Genomic DNA, 13,672 nt, shown 5'->3' with positions numbered 1-13,672 from the left:
CCCCCACCCTGGGGAGTGGCCCCATAATGGCTCCCCCAGCAGCTGCCAAGTCAACAATAACATCCTGTTTTTTAACTGGACAAGGGAGATGGCAGAACCAGCTGGATAAGTGGAGACTGCGCTCTGTTTCTTGCTGTGGACGAGCTGGCTCACCTCTGACCTTGGAGATCAGGGTCTTCTGGGTCTTCTCCATCTCCTTCAACCAGGGATGGAATAGGAGAGGGGTACACAAGCATGCCCACCTCCTGCCTTCACCTGCAAACCACTCCCCACCAGCTCCTGCTGCAGGGAGGTCAGGTCCACAAAGTCACACCCTTGACTGGCCCCTGTCTCAGTGACAGCTCTAGGGGGAAAAACTCCAGAGCCCTGACAAGCTCTGAGGGTCAGAGACAAGTACAGAGCTCAAGGGCAACTGGCAGGTCAGTACTAGCACATCCCTTGCTCTGTCCAGAGCTGCTCTGGGCCAACCTTTATCAGACTGGAGAGGCATCAACCCCCCTGACAAGAGCTGGCCGGGACCTTCCCAGAACTCCCGTATCTAATCATCCCCTAGGACTGGGAGGTTCAAGTGGCAGAAAATAAATGACAGAGAAAGATCCCTCTATATTCATTCCAGTCCTCACACTTGTCCTGGCTTATAATTAAAACCCCAGTTTAGGCCTCACGGAAAAGCAGCTCCAGAACCACCATTATCCTTGGTCTAGTCATTCCTGGAGGCCGCCGTCCCCATTCCTTCACCCCACTGGTATACAGGGACCTAGGCCTCCAGCAAGGCTGGGAGGGTCCTCCTCTCACCCTACTCCTGGGTTCGCCCTGCCCAAGCCCATTCCTGTCCGACTGCCATGTGTCACTCCATGGGAAATAGGAGGCAGCTGTCAGCCAGGCATACCATTACCAGCTGGTGGTCCTGGGGGACAGGTGGATGGCAGGGTTTGTCTGGCCTGTGGGGTGCCTGGCACCAGCGAAGAAGACCACAGATTGCCCTTGGCCATGAAAGGTGAGGGGCTGGCAGACCCAAGTTGGGGGTCAACAGTGCATTACCCAAAAGAGGGCATGGCCATTGTGGCTACAATAGTGAACTGCATGCAGCGGAGAGAGCACTTTGGAAAGTGGGTAAGAGGACAGAAATCAGTTTTAAATAGCCTCAGGGTGGGAACTAAGTGCCCGACGAGAAGGGAAGGCAGCATTAAGTGCTAAAAGGTGGGTGTGCATTAAGTATGTGTGTGAAAGGGTATCTTGGGAAGACTGGGGGATGGGGAAAAGCGAACCAAAGGCAAGGGGTTTGGCACAAGGGGAGATTTCAGAACACTCTGGCAGGGGGAGATTTTAGAACACTCACACGTGGCCATCATCCCCTTCAAAGCGCACAAATGCCGTGCTGTCCAAGACAGCTAAGCAGACTGAGGAAAGACAAGGATGCTGAGAAGGAAGAGAGAGCCCAGGATGGAGCTGGTATGACTGAGGGGCATGTTGGTGTCCACCTTAAGTGGACAGTCAGGGGTCCAGATGCCCCACTCCACTTGCACCAGGAATATCTTTGTCTGGGTAGCAGAGCTGGCCCCCAGAGTACCCACTTCATGGCCAAGAAACAGCCTAAATCTTTCTCCACTTCCTAACTCAGAACAGGCTCTGGTCCCTGCCAGATCAGAGCCCCCTTTCTGCAATGTGAGCTCACACAATGCACAGTGACCTTGGGCGAGTCACATTCCATCCACTGCAGCAGCAGTTCAGGCCACTTGCTTTTGGAGTGGGTTTTTCTTTTTTCTCTCTCTCTCTGCTAAGAATACCTGCCCCAGATAATGCTCAGGCTCTGGCAATCCCTGCAAACCGCCTCAGGCATCAAAGAGCTCCCGGAGGGGCCAAATCTACCAGCCCCCCAACCCCCACTGCCGGTCCACCACCACCGCAGGGGGGCCGCGCCGACGCCGAACATGGGGACAGAGCCCAGTGGTAGGGGGGTGGGGAAGCATTTTTGTGCATTGCAGAGGAGGGGAGCTCAGCCCCTCGAGGCAGAAAACCCCTCAAACCACCCAGCTGGTTTTCCGACCCACGTACAGTGGTCTAAACTGAGGCGCCACTGGGGGAGACTCCGGTCCCCCAAGTTCACATAATCAGGAGGGCCTAAAAGCTGCACTCCTCCTCCAGATCCTCTACCTGGGGGTCCCAATGGCCGCGCCCCACCCATCGGGCACTGCCCCCACGCTGGCGCCGAGCCCTGTGACAACTGCCACGTGCGGACAAGGGGGGAGCGGCTGGTCCCAGCACTGCAGAGGCAGCGCCCGGGTGCCCAAAGCCTCCGCACCGCACCTCGTCCGGGCTCTCCACAGGGTGCCCACCCCTTTACCCGGCCCGCGCTTGGGGCCGGGGCGGGGGGCGGGGGCAGGCAGCGGGGTCTTTGTTCCCGCAGCCCGAGCGCAGCGGCGGCGGCAAAGGGTCCGCGCCCCCTTGCCGGCCCCACTGGCTCCCCCGCACGCAGCTAGAGCCCGCAGCTCTGGAAGATAGAGCCGGGTGGGGGCCCGGCGGGAGAAAGGATCCCCCGCACAGAGGCCCGGGCGCTGGAGGACTGGAAGTGCCTAGGGCCGAGAAGAGGGCCCTCTCGTCCCCCTGCACCCGGCCGCTGCAGCTCCCGGCTGCGGGCGGACTTGGAGCGACTTAGCTGGGCTCCGGCCCCCGCCGCTCGCTCGCCGCAGCGTTACAGCCAGCTCCGGTGTGGCCGCGCGCACATTCACACACTCACCCGGACCCACACGCTACCGGCGGGGACAGCCCGGGACCCACAGAGCCGCGCGCACGCACTCCCTCCGGTGCCGCACACTCCGCACCCGCCCCGCGCGGCACTGGATCCTGCGCCCGCAGCTCAAGCGGCGCCACCTACCTTTCCAGACAGCGGAGATGCGGGGTCCGCTCTTCGAGTGGCCTTGGGAGGCAGCGGCCGTCCAGACCAGCTGCAGCAGCAGCCACAGCGGGAACCTGGACCGAGCCAGAGAGCTGGAAACGCGGGCTCGCGGGGCGCCGAGGGCGGTGCATCTGGACGGAGGCGGTGTCATCCCCGGAGCGGAGCGACGGCGGAGAGCAGCCAGACTGAGCCAGCGCCCGAGCGAGAGCTGAAGCCAGTGCGAGGAGGCGGAGTCAAACGCCTGACCCCACCCCGCCCCTCCCCCGCCCCTCGTCTCTAGGCTAGCCAAGGGGGGGATGCAAGTGCCCCCCTCCCCACCACGCCCCAGGGAAACCTACACCACCTCTTTCTGGGCAACTCCACCTGCAGGCAGAACCCGGGTGGGCAGCGAGCAAGACAGACTTATGGTCTTCTGTGATGAGCTCCAGGTTCTGTCCCCTCTCTGGGCCTTAGAGTCGCTCCCCCAACACCATAAAGGGATTGGCCTAGCCTAGAAGTCAGGAGGACCTCTCCTGAGGGCTCAGACAACCTCACTAATGGTCAGCTAAGTGTTTGGACCTTGAAAGCTGTGGTTCTTAGAGGACGGGCTGGCCAGTGTGGACACAGCTCCTCTGAGCCTATGAACAGAAGCAAGAAGCTTTTCCTTAAGCAAGGGTTTTGTGCAGAGGGTCAATAATCTGTGGGGAGCACTCAGAGCCCCATCCTTGCTCTGCTGTGAGAACACGGAATTTTCATCTTGGCCTGGCTCCCTCCCCTCCCCTCTCCTCCCTTCCCCAGCCAGCAGCCTTCTGGGCTGCCTCCCCCCCAGCCAGCTGGTGTATGCTCAGAAAATCCAAACTCATTTCCATGTGAGTGGAGGGGTATATAATTAAGAAGGCCCCTTCCCCAAGTAGAAAGAGAGGGAAGCATCTTGCATGCCCAGGACTCACTGCTGGGGAAACAAAGTCAGGTCAGCTTTAAGGGATCTCTGTCCACAGGATGCACAGGGCTCAGCTGAGCAGGCTGTCTGATAACCCAGTGGTGACCCCCTGCAGGTCTGACCACATCCCTCTGCAGTCATCTGAACTGCCCAGGCAGCTCTGCCATCAGCTCATCTTTTCCGAGCCACACGTCTGCCCTTTGTAAAGGAGTCTCCTCTCCCTCAAGCCAGTCAGGACCCTGACCCTCCACCTCTACTTCAGCCCAATCTACCCATGGATGGGAAATCCACTTACCCAGTGCTTGTGCTGTGCTCCACTGTGCTACGTCGCTTCAGTCGTGTCCGACTCTTTGCAACCCTATGGACTGTAGCCCACCAGGCCCCTCTGTCCATGGAGATTCTCCAGGCCAGAATACTGGAGTGGGTTGCCATGCTGTCCTCCAGGGGATCTTCCTGACTTAAGGATCAAACCTGAGTCTCTTATGTCTCCTGCATTGACAGGCGGGTTCTTTTACCACTAGCGCCACCTGGGAAGCCCCACCTACTGCTTACTGACCGGCTGTCCTCAGGTGGACTGCCTGCAGAGAAGACAGGTTGAGGAGGAAGTAGCAGAGGTGCCCTGGGGCCCCCAAGACCCACACACCTAGCTGGACTTGTTTCACACACTACAGGCACCACCAAAGACAGGGAACAGGCTGCCCTGGCCCAGCCCCAGCTCCAACCCTCTGCCCAGCCTACAGCCCCAGGAAAAGGTTATCACCAGGAAGTTCCACCTTACCGTTCCATATTTTGTTTCCAGTTATCCTCTCCTTCTTCCCTAAGTGCCCCTAAGACACCCCAACAGGCCAAAAGATGAAATCAAGATGCCTCCAGGGATAGTGCAGAACTAGGCTCCTGGCCCACTGGGAAGGGCCAACAGATTCATGATGCCCAGAGGTACACAGCCCCAAAGAGAGGGAGGCCATGGACAGCTGAACAGCCCACCCATCCCAGTCCTATACTCAAGCCTGTGGCCCTGAAGCCAGCAGCATGTCCTGGCCCAGGCTGACCTCCAACACTGACACTCTGTTTCCAGCCCAGGGCCCCATCAGCTGAGCTGCATGGCCCCAGTGTCTGCCCTTTCTGCAAAGATAAGCAAATTAAGAAATTGCCTACCCTGCCTTTAAGAACTGAGAATTCAGAATTGATGATAACACTGCCCACATGCACAGCAACTCACAACACAACCCACTTCCACCTACATTCTCCCAGCCAGTCCTACATTCTCTGCTCTCTCCCTTAGTGAGAGAGAGAACACAACCCTATATTAGAGAAGGAAACTGAGGCACAGGGGGGGAGAGGGATCTGCCCAAACTCAGCTGATGGAGCCAAGCTAGTGACCGAGGTAGTCTGACTCCAATGGCAATAGCTCATGCTGAGGTTACCATGTTCCGTGCGTGTTTCATAGCCTCATTTGAATTCAGGCCTGGCATCCTGCGATTCATGGGGTCGCAAAGAGTCGGACACGACTGAGCGACTGATCTGATCTGATCTGATTATTATCGGGCTCCTTTTGCAAACATGGAAACCAGGGTACAGAGAGCAGAAGAGGTGTGCCCAAGGTCACACAGCTCATTAGAGGAGGGCTGGGATGGCAGCTCAGGCAGTCTCTCTGGGACCCATACCCCTACCTTCTCTATCATAATGCTCTCAGTGCAGTCCACCCTTCTGCAGCTGCCTCTGGTGTGTGGCTGGACCCAAACAGTCCTCAGAAGGACCCGGACAGGGCCCAGGTTACCGGGTGCTCAAGAGGAGGGCAGGTCAGGGGCTGGGCTCAGCCTCCCAAGCAATACGGCAGCAGATGGAAACTGGGGCAGGTGCCAGGGAATTTCTTTCCAGGCTGGGGTGGGGGTGATGGGGTAGTGCTGAAGACTGTCCCACCTCCTGTCAAAGGGGGAGCCCTCTGGCTAGGCTCCTCCGTGCTCATCTCAGCACCTGCTTCACCACCAATGGACACCCAGGGCCAACCAACCTAGGGGCAAAGGGCCAGCACCAGATGGCAGCCCACAACTGGTTGGCAACAGGCAGCCAGGGGAGGTGAGAACTGAGCCCATACAAGTGATTTGGGGCAGTAACTCTAGCGGGAGAGTGCAGCTAGACTCTGGGCATGAAGGGGAAGAGGTACCCAGGGTGGGGAAAGCAGAGCGCCAGGGTCTGGCATGGTAATGAAGGGAAGTCAAATCAGAATGGTCCAGGTGACAGGAGCCTGCCTTCCTCACTGGGGCCCAAGGCTGGCTTTTGGGCCTGGACCAAGGAAGGTCACAGCCATGGGATGTGATGATGGGAAATGGACCAGCAGAGGAAGCAACAGATGTGGATGCTGACATGTCTGAGGCAGAGGCACATTCCTCCTGCCTTCCATCTCCCTGCAGCTCCTCCTGGGGGGAGTCAGGGGAGGAGGCTGGGAGAAAGAAATGAGGAAGGCTTCTGTCTAGGAGGAAACTACCTTGAAGCAGTTCTCCCTGTGGAGCCAGTGCCAAATCCAAGAAGACCCCGTGCAGAATCAGAGAAATGGACACACACAGACGTGAGGTTCAGAGCTCCAAAGCCGCAAGAGGCCCTGGAAGCCTTCCGAGCAAGACCTTTCAGGGCCTTACTCAGAGCATTCCTCACACTCCAAGCTTCCTCTGACCCCTCCCCAACCCTGAGTCCATGACTATACCTGGTCTTCAAAGAAATGACCCACCCCTAACAAGAGGTCGGTGGGAGGTATGAGGATGGCGGGATAAGGAGCCCAAGCCCACAACAGCCCCTTCAAGAGGCTCAGAGCTTGGTGCCCAGCCAGGACCTACAGCTACTAGTAATAGCAACCCTTCCCGTCCCCCCATCACCACCAGCACCCGTTGCAGGGGCTGAGAGACCAGGGTGATCTGTCTACAGGGCAGCTGCTACTCAGCTTGAGCCCTGAGGCCACAGGAAAGTACACTCAGTGAAACGGGCAGCTAGTTTTCAAGAGAAACTAAAAATGAGTTTTTGTTGAAACTCCCGGTTTTAAAATAATTCACAAGTCAGATATTTATAGTCATGTAAGCCACGGTTGGGAATTCCAACTTACTGTGTGCTCATGATGTATAGACCCATGACTGTAGGCATGGTCACAACAGCCTCAGCCATCACTTGACTTGGCCTAGCTCTTGGGAGCCCATGTCAGGGCTCAGGGCTGGACAAGGCAAGGCAGAGGAAGCCCTCCTCGGCTCATGTAGACTCTGATGCCACACCTCATGCTTCCCTCAGTGGTCTGCCCACCCCTACCCCTCTGATTGGATGTTCCCCTCAAATGCCTAGCCCTCTCCTCCTATCCAGGGCTGCCTCTTCCTTCTAGGCCAGCTCAGAATCACCCTAAATGTAGAAGTTCTCAGAATTTCCACCACCTTTCTTAGTCCTGAGAGTCAACCCTTCCCAGCAGCATTCCATTCTTGCATCTCTGTTCCCTGTTCCTAATCATTCTTGATGCATTTTTATATGACTGGTCCTACCTTAAACTGCTCAAATCAGAGTCTGGCCAGCCAAGTTGAGAGACAAAAATTAAAAAACCACAGGCGGGACATTCAGCAATAAATAAGAGTGGCAGAGAAGATGACAACTTTTCTCCTTCTATCACGGCACTTGTGCTAAGTCATGTCCAACTCTTTGTGACCCTATGGACTGTAGCCTGCTAGGCTCCTCTGTCCTTGGGATTTCCCAGGCAAGAACACTAGAGTGGCTTGACATTTCCTTCTCCAAGGGATCTTCCCAACCCAGGGATCAAACCCACGTCTCCTGCATTGCAGGAAGGTTCTTTACCACTGAGCCACCAGGGAAGCCCCGTCAGGGCACTCAGGTCACCTCAAAACATGATAGGTGCCCCCCATGGCTTCCAGGGGCAGCCCAGCATTCCTAGCCCCCAAACTCTGCCCATATGGCATTGGGCTTGTGGTGAGAGTGCCACCTGGTGGCCATTTCAGAACAGAGCGGACTGTTGCAGCTGCTGCTGCTAAGTTGCTTCAGTCGCCTCCGACTCTGTGCGACCCCATAGACGGCAGCCCACCAAGCTCCCCCGTCCCTGGGATTCTCCAGGCAAGAACACTGGAGTGGGTTGCCATTTCCTTGTCCAATGCATGAAAGTGAAAAGTGAAAGTGAAGTCGCTCAGTCCTGTCTGACTCTTAGCGACCCCATGGACTACAGGCTACCAGGCTCCTCCATCCACGGGATTTTCCAGGCAAAAGTACTGGAGTGGGGTGCCATTGCCTTCTCCAAGGGGACTGTTAGCAGAGACTAAATGTTGACCCTTGAACAACATGGGTTGGAACTGCATGGGTCCATTCACACGTGGATTTTTTGAATAGAAAATGCTAAAGTGCTACACAGTCCAATCCCCAGTTGGTTAAATCCTCACATGCAGAAGAGCAGAGTCAGAGGGCGGACCTTAAGTCATACATGGATTTTCAGCTGCACAGTGGGTCAACACCACTAACCCCATTTGTTTAAGGGGCAACTCTACATGTTCCCAAGCCTTCCTGGAGACAAACTCCTCCCTCTGCTCCACCCTACTTCTCCCCTCCCCTCCCTTCCCCTCAGATCCATCTCCGAGACTTCATTCTCCGTGTCCAAGGCCTGAGGCAGAGCAGGATCTTGTGGGAGTCATGTGGAACCCGTGAAGACTAACATAGTCTCCTGACCCGATATGGCTGGGAGGCCAATGATCAAGTCCCAGCTTGGCCACTGACTCACATTAAGTAAGACCCTATCCCAGGCCAGGCCTCTATTTCTTTGTTTACAAAATGAGAAAGAGAGGTTAAACCAGCAGCTCTTCTGGTCTATCTGATCTAGACCAGAGTAGACAAAGCCTCCTCATTCTATCTTCTGCATTTGCTTCTTGTTTGTAGGCTGAAATAAACCTGCTTTTAAATCTCTGGAGGATAGGAGGCGTTCCAGGACCCTTCCAGTTCTGATGTGATCCTTGGGCCTGCTAGGGCCACCTGAGTGAGGAAACGAAATTTTTGCAAACATGTAATTTCCCACATTCACTTTCTTTCCTGGATACCCCAATTCTTGGGGTCAGAAGTAACCCTCAGAGGCCGTTCAGTCCCACCTGGAGCCCCTACAACTGCCCTTATGGATGTCATGTGGCATCTGCTCACATCCAGTGAGGATGCGCTTACCCCCAAGGCAGCCTCGCCCATCTCCTTAGCTCTGACAAACAAAGGCTTCTTCCCCAGTGGAAGACTCCTACCCAGTGGTCTCAAATCTGTCCTCTAAGGCCTCTGTCCTCACAGACCACATCTAATCACTCTTCTTGGAATAGAGCCCTGCAGAGATTTCAACACAGAGGTCATGTCCCCTGAAATCTTTTATTTTTTCAGGGTAAATAACTCCATTTCCAACTCGGTCCCACGTGGGGCTTTGCTTGGTCTCTTTAATCCTGGTTGGTCCCTAGGATATCATCAACCAGTCATTTAACAAACATCTACTGAGATCACCCTAGGCAGTCTGGTTTGTGACCATCTCCTTCCAAGACTGGGGTGTAGATCAGATACAGCACCTAGAAGAGAGAGGAGTCAAGGACTGGAAAGACTTCTCCGCTCCTATTACAGCCCCTCCAGAGGTACTGCCTTGTTGGGCTGAGACACTGGGTTGCTAAATCTTGTTGATTTTAGCTTAGGGTGGTCCTTGAACCAATTCCCATCCATCAGCAATGGCTTTCTGAGAGACTGTTTGAGAAAGATTGAGTCTGGATCTGGGCCCACGAAGGGAAGACAGGAGACCCCATCATGCAGAAGAGCAAGTGGTTTTCTGGTTTCCTCCCACAGGACCTCAGAGTGTCCCTGTTTCTGTCCCTCCTGTCAGGGGTGCCTCATTGTCAGGATCTTGACTCCATCGGTCATCTAGAACATTCACCAGTCCAGCTCTGAGTGCCTTGGCATCTCTGGTATACATGTTGTCAATGTCCACTTACATGTGTTGAGGGAAAATGTCAAACAGGACACAACTGAGACTCCAAGAGGTTAGGCTCTCCATGGAAAAGAGACCTACACTTCAGTCAGTCTGACTTAGAAGCCTGATTTCCCTCCAGGACTCAGGCTTCCACTTCCAGGAAGGATAAGTAGTGAGCAGACCCTTCAGGCCCTTTGAGTGGCTTCCGGCCTGCCAGGGAGGCCCCAGGTGCGTGCACTGATGGAATCGCGTGGACACAATCCTGCCCAAGTTCTAGCTCGGCCCGTTTCCTGGCACAGTCACGTCCGGTTAACGGGAAGCACTCGTCTGTAAATGGGGATAATAAGGTCTACTTTTCAGGGTTGTTGTGAGGATCAACTGAGATGGCATATGTGAGTGCCTAGCTCAGTGACTGGCACAGAGAGTGTGCTTGATAAATGAATACTGTTGCCCTGCATTGCTGTGAGCTGCTTTTGCCAAGGTGGGTAGGGCAGTGTCCGGGCCTCCGCAAAAGGCATTTCAGGCATACAGGAGGCAGAATTCTGTTACCAGCAACTGCAGTCTATAAGAGCCAAAATATGGCCGGCCCCAGGGGAGCCAGGGGCACAGCCAAGCTGATCCAACCTCAACCCAGGGCCAGAGCGGGTTTGGAGAGGCTGGATAAGCAGATAGAGGGAGGCCTAAATACCACCCCCCAACCCCCCCTTCCTCAACACACGTTCACTGCCAAAGGCTGTTGCAGAGGCTACGAGAGGCTACCTCAGGGTAGGACTCAGAGCTTGGTCGGGGGCCCAGGCCATATGGGGCTGAGGCAAGGAGCAGAACTGGGGCCCATGTGCCCAGCAAGCTGTGCCAGCCCAGCCCCATGCCAGCCCAGCCAAATTTGAGTTATATCAGGAGAAGGGATCTGTTCAGAAAACTCACCCATCTCTGCATATTTGCATATTCTATTTTGGGGTCGCTTCCTTTTTTTTCCCCTTCGCTTCCTAGAAAAGTTCTTGTGATCAATTCCAACTTCACCTCTGCTGAACTGCAAACACTCACTCTCTATCCTATCTTCCCTCCAACCACCCTCTCCTGGTCAGGTACTCCAGGGTTCTCTGTCCTCCCTGCCTCCGCTGCCCCCACCTAGTCAGGCCTCAACCCCTGCAACTGGGCTCTGTGCCAAGGTCACCATAGCTCAAGCAGTCAAGTCCAATATCAGCCCCTGGGTCACCAAACTTCTCAGTGGTACTTCATACCACCTGACCATGCCCCTTTTGTCCAGTTCTTTCCAGCTTCTTTCTGTCCAGCTCTGATGACTCCTGCTCTAGCCTTCCCAGAAGCAGCCCATCATCTCCTTCCGGGTCCCATGTCCAACAGTCACTATTTGTTATAAAGTCTAACTCCTTAGTGGATGTCCCTTTTCCTGCCTTTCCTTGAAAAGCTGAATGCCCTTCTCTCTTGACACAGGCCTATTCAATTTAAAACTTCCTGATCATTATCTCCAGCCTAGAAACCTCCAGCTGTCTCCCAGACACCCCCAACTGGTGTCTCATGGCCCCTCCAGCTCAGTATATCCCAACTGGTCTTGTACGCCAAATCCCAAGCCCAATACCTCACTCCTGCCGCACCACCCTCTACCCACTCACATCCTGCCTGCCCCCCAGATCTGGTCTTTCACATCTCACATCCCTCTCCTCCTGCCAGCCCCCTGCTGCACTCTAGTCGAGGCCCCCACCGTGTCCCATCTGCAGGCAGTGAGCCTCCTAGCTGGCTTCCCACTCCCAGTCTCACTTCCCACAAATCCAGCCTCCACGCAGCTGTCAGATTCTCTCACACGAGTCTGGTCCTCCACTGCCCTGCCTAGAGTCATCCACGGGCTGCTCTCTGCCTTCAGGATGAAGCCTTAGCTCCTCAGCCTGATGAGACCCCCCCACCCCACCTCCCACTTCTCTCAGAAGCCATGGGCAGCAGTGGGAAGGTTGCCAGCTTTGGAGTAAGTGGACCTGAGCTTCCAAGGCTGATCTGCCCACTGCACCACCATGGCACTGGGGACAGGTAACCTCTCAACCTTGGTGCCCCCATCTGATAAATGGAGTTAATCATAATACTCACCTTTGCCAAGATGAGCCGTCAATGCTGACTCAAGTCTCCCGCCCCACCCACGCTTCTCCACACCTGCCATACTGCCCATCACATTGTCGGTTCTAAGTGGATCACAGCTTCCTCACTGGTCTCCCCTGCCCAAGCTCGCCCCACTCCCCATCTCTTCAAACACAGCAACCAGCGGCCTTTCTAAAATGTAAACCCAGCTCTCCCCTCGATGCAGATTCTCCTGTGACTTCCACTGCCCCTAGGATAAGTCCTAACTCCTTACAAGGCTGAGAGCGCTCCAGCCTCTGCCTACCTTGAAGTCCACCCTCACACCCAGGGCTCCAAGAGCCGTGTCCTGTCCGCTCCCGGCCCACTCTGAATGTACACCTTCTGGCCCAATTCCTCCTCACCTGCGGCAGGCCTCACGTCAGATGCCACCTTCTCCAGGCAGCTGTCCCTCACACACACACACACCCTACCCTAACCCAACCAACTGAGCTCCATTTCCTATGAGCCCAAGCCCACAGGACCGGCCTGGCCTATTCTCATCAGGCTTAGTGTAAACACGCTTGTCTGTTTTACCAACGGCACGGCTCTGTGAGAGCAAGGCCCTCGTCATGTTTAACTGGCACAGAGTAGAGACTGAATGAATGTTTGTTGAAAGGATAAAGGGGACAATAGTGAGGAAGGAGTCCTTAGCCCTTGGAAAGCCCCAGGCTCAGTGGGGGCACTTATCAGACCCAAAATTTACTATTTAAAACATGGTTACAGGAAGCAAAGCCAACATACCCAGACCCTGGAGGAAAGAGCTGACAAAGAAGGGAAAGGGAAACTGTGGGGACAGTTCAATTCTGGGAAGCAGTATACTGGTATTTGGGAGTCAGTTCCAGGGACAGGGCAAGGCGACCCACGTGTTCCACAGCATAATGGGCCGGGGGTGTCAAGGAGACCTAGCACAGTCCCTGGGGGCCGGGGGCAAGTTGCCACAGGACGGAAACCAGCTCAAGGCGGGCTGTATCATGGAGACGGGAAGGGCTGTGTCAGCCCCATTTGACCAGACAAGTCTGTGAGGATGGAACTGGCCTTTGTTTCCATCACAAACAAGCCAGACACATCAGGTTCGGAGACAGAGCTTCCTGGTCTTTGCTCCCGACCACAAAGAGGCAGTTGGGTTCCAGGCAGACCAGTGAGGCACAAAGAGGCCTGGCGAGCTCTGCGTCCTTTCAGCCAATGCAAACACCCCTCAACATTAGCTCTCGGGAAATGTGGAGACTTCCCATTTTCTGGAAGGAACAAACAATGTTCAGACCACATGTGGAACAGTGGAGCCTCCCAAGGACTTCTCTGTAAAGTGTCACCGAGACTGGAGGCCATCTGGAAAGAGGAACAGGACTTGCGAGGGGCCAAATCCAGGAGGACATGTCCAAGGGCAAGTGAATTCCTTGTGTGTGCTCATTCTCTCAATTGTGTCCGACTCTTTGTGACCTCATGAACTGTAGGCCACCAGGCTCCTCTCTGCTCATGAAATTCTCCAGGCAAGAATACTTGAATGGGTTGCCATTTCCTACTCCAGGAGATCTTCCCAACCCAGGGATCAAACCCGCTTCTCGTGCACTGACGGGCAGATTCTTTACCACCGCACCAGCTGGGAAGCCCATCTCTCCTGAACTGAAGCCCAGCTCACAGAACAGAGGGAGCAGGCTTGCTCTGTATGGTCCCTTAAGACAGAAAGGGAGCTAAGAGGTAAATGTTCTGAGGAAGCAAGGACAGAGCAGGCAGTCCTAATCAGGGGTAAATCTTCTGTCCCACGAGGTGACAAGCAGAAGAT

At 55.2% G+C, this 13,672-nt stretch overlaps 1 protein-coding gene across 1 annotated transcript in view; it reads right to left on the bottom strand.

Annotated features, from left to right (window-relative positions):
* The window catches only part of SEMA7A (semaphorin 7A (JohnMiltonHagen blood group)), a 28,766-nt gene extending 20,116 nt beyond the window's left edge, over positions 1-8,650 (bottom strand). The window contains 1 exon segment of the mRNA XM_070358622.1: positions 2,876-8,650. Within this exon segment, the coding sequence (XP_070214723.1) occupies positions 2,876-3,047 (172 nt within the window). The 5' untranslated portion in view covers positions 3,048-8,650.
* Positions 8,651-13,672: the final 5,022 nt, after the last annotated feature.

The sequence above is a fragment of the Bos mutus genome, chromosome 21 (assembly GCF_027580195.1).
Source record: "Bos mutus isolate GX-2022 chromosome 21, NWIPB_WYAK_1.1, whole genome shotgun sequence".
NCBI classification, from domain to species: Eukaryota; Metazoa; Chordata; class Mammalia; order Artiodactyla; family Bovidae; genus Bos; species Bos mutus.
Note: the sequence above shows the minus strand (reverse complement) of the source record. Positions and strands in the feature narration are given on the sequence as shown.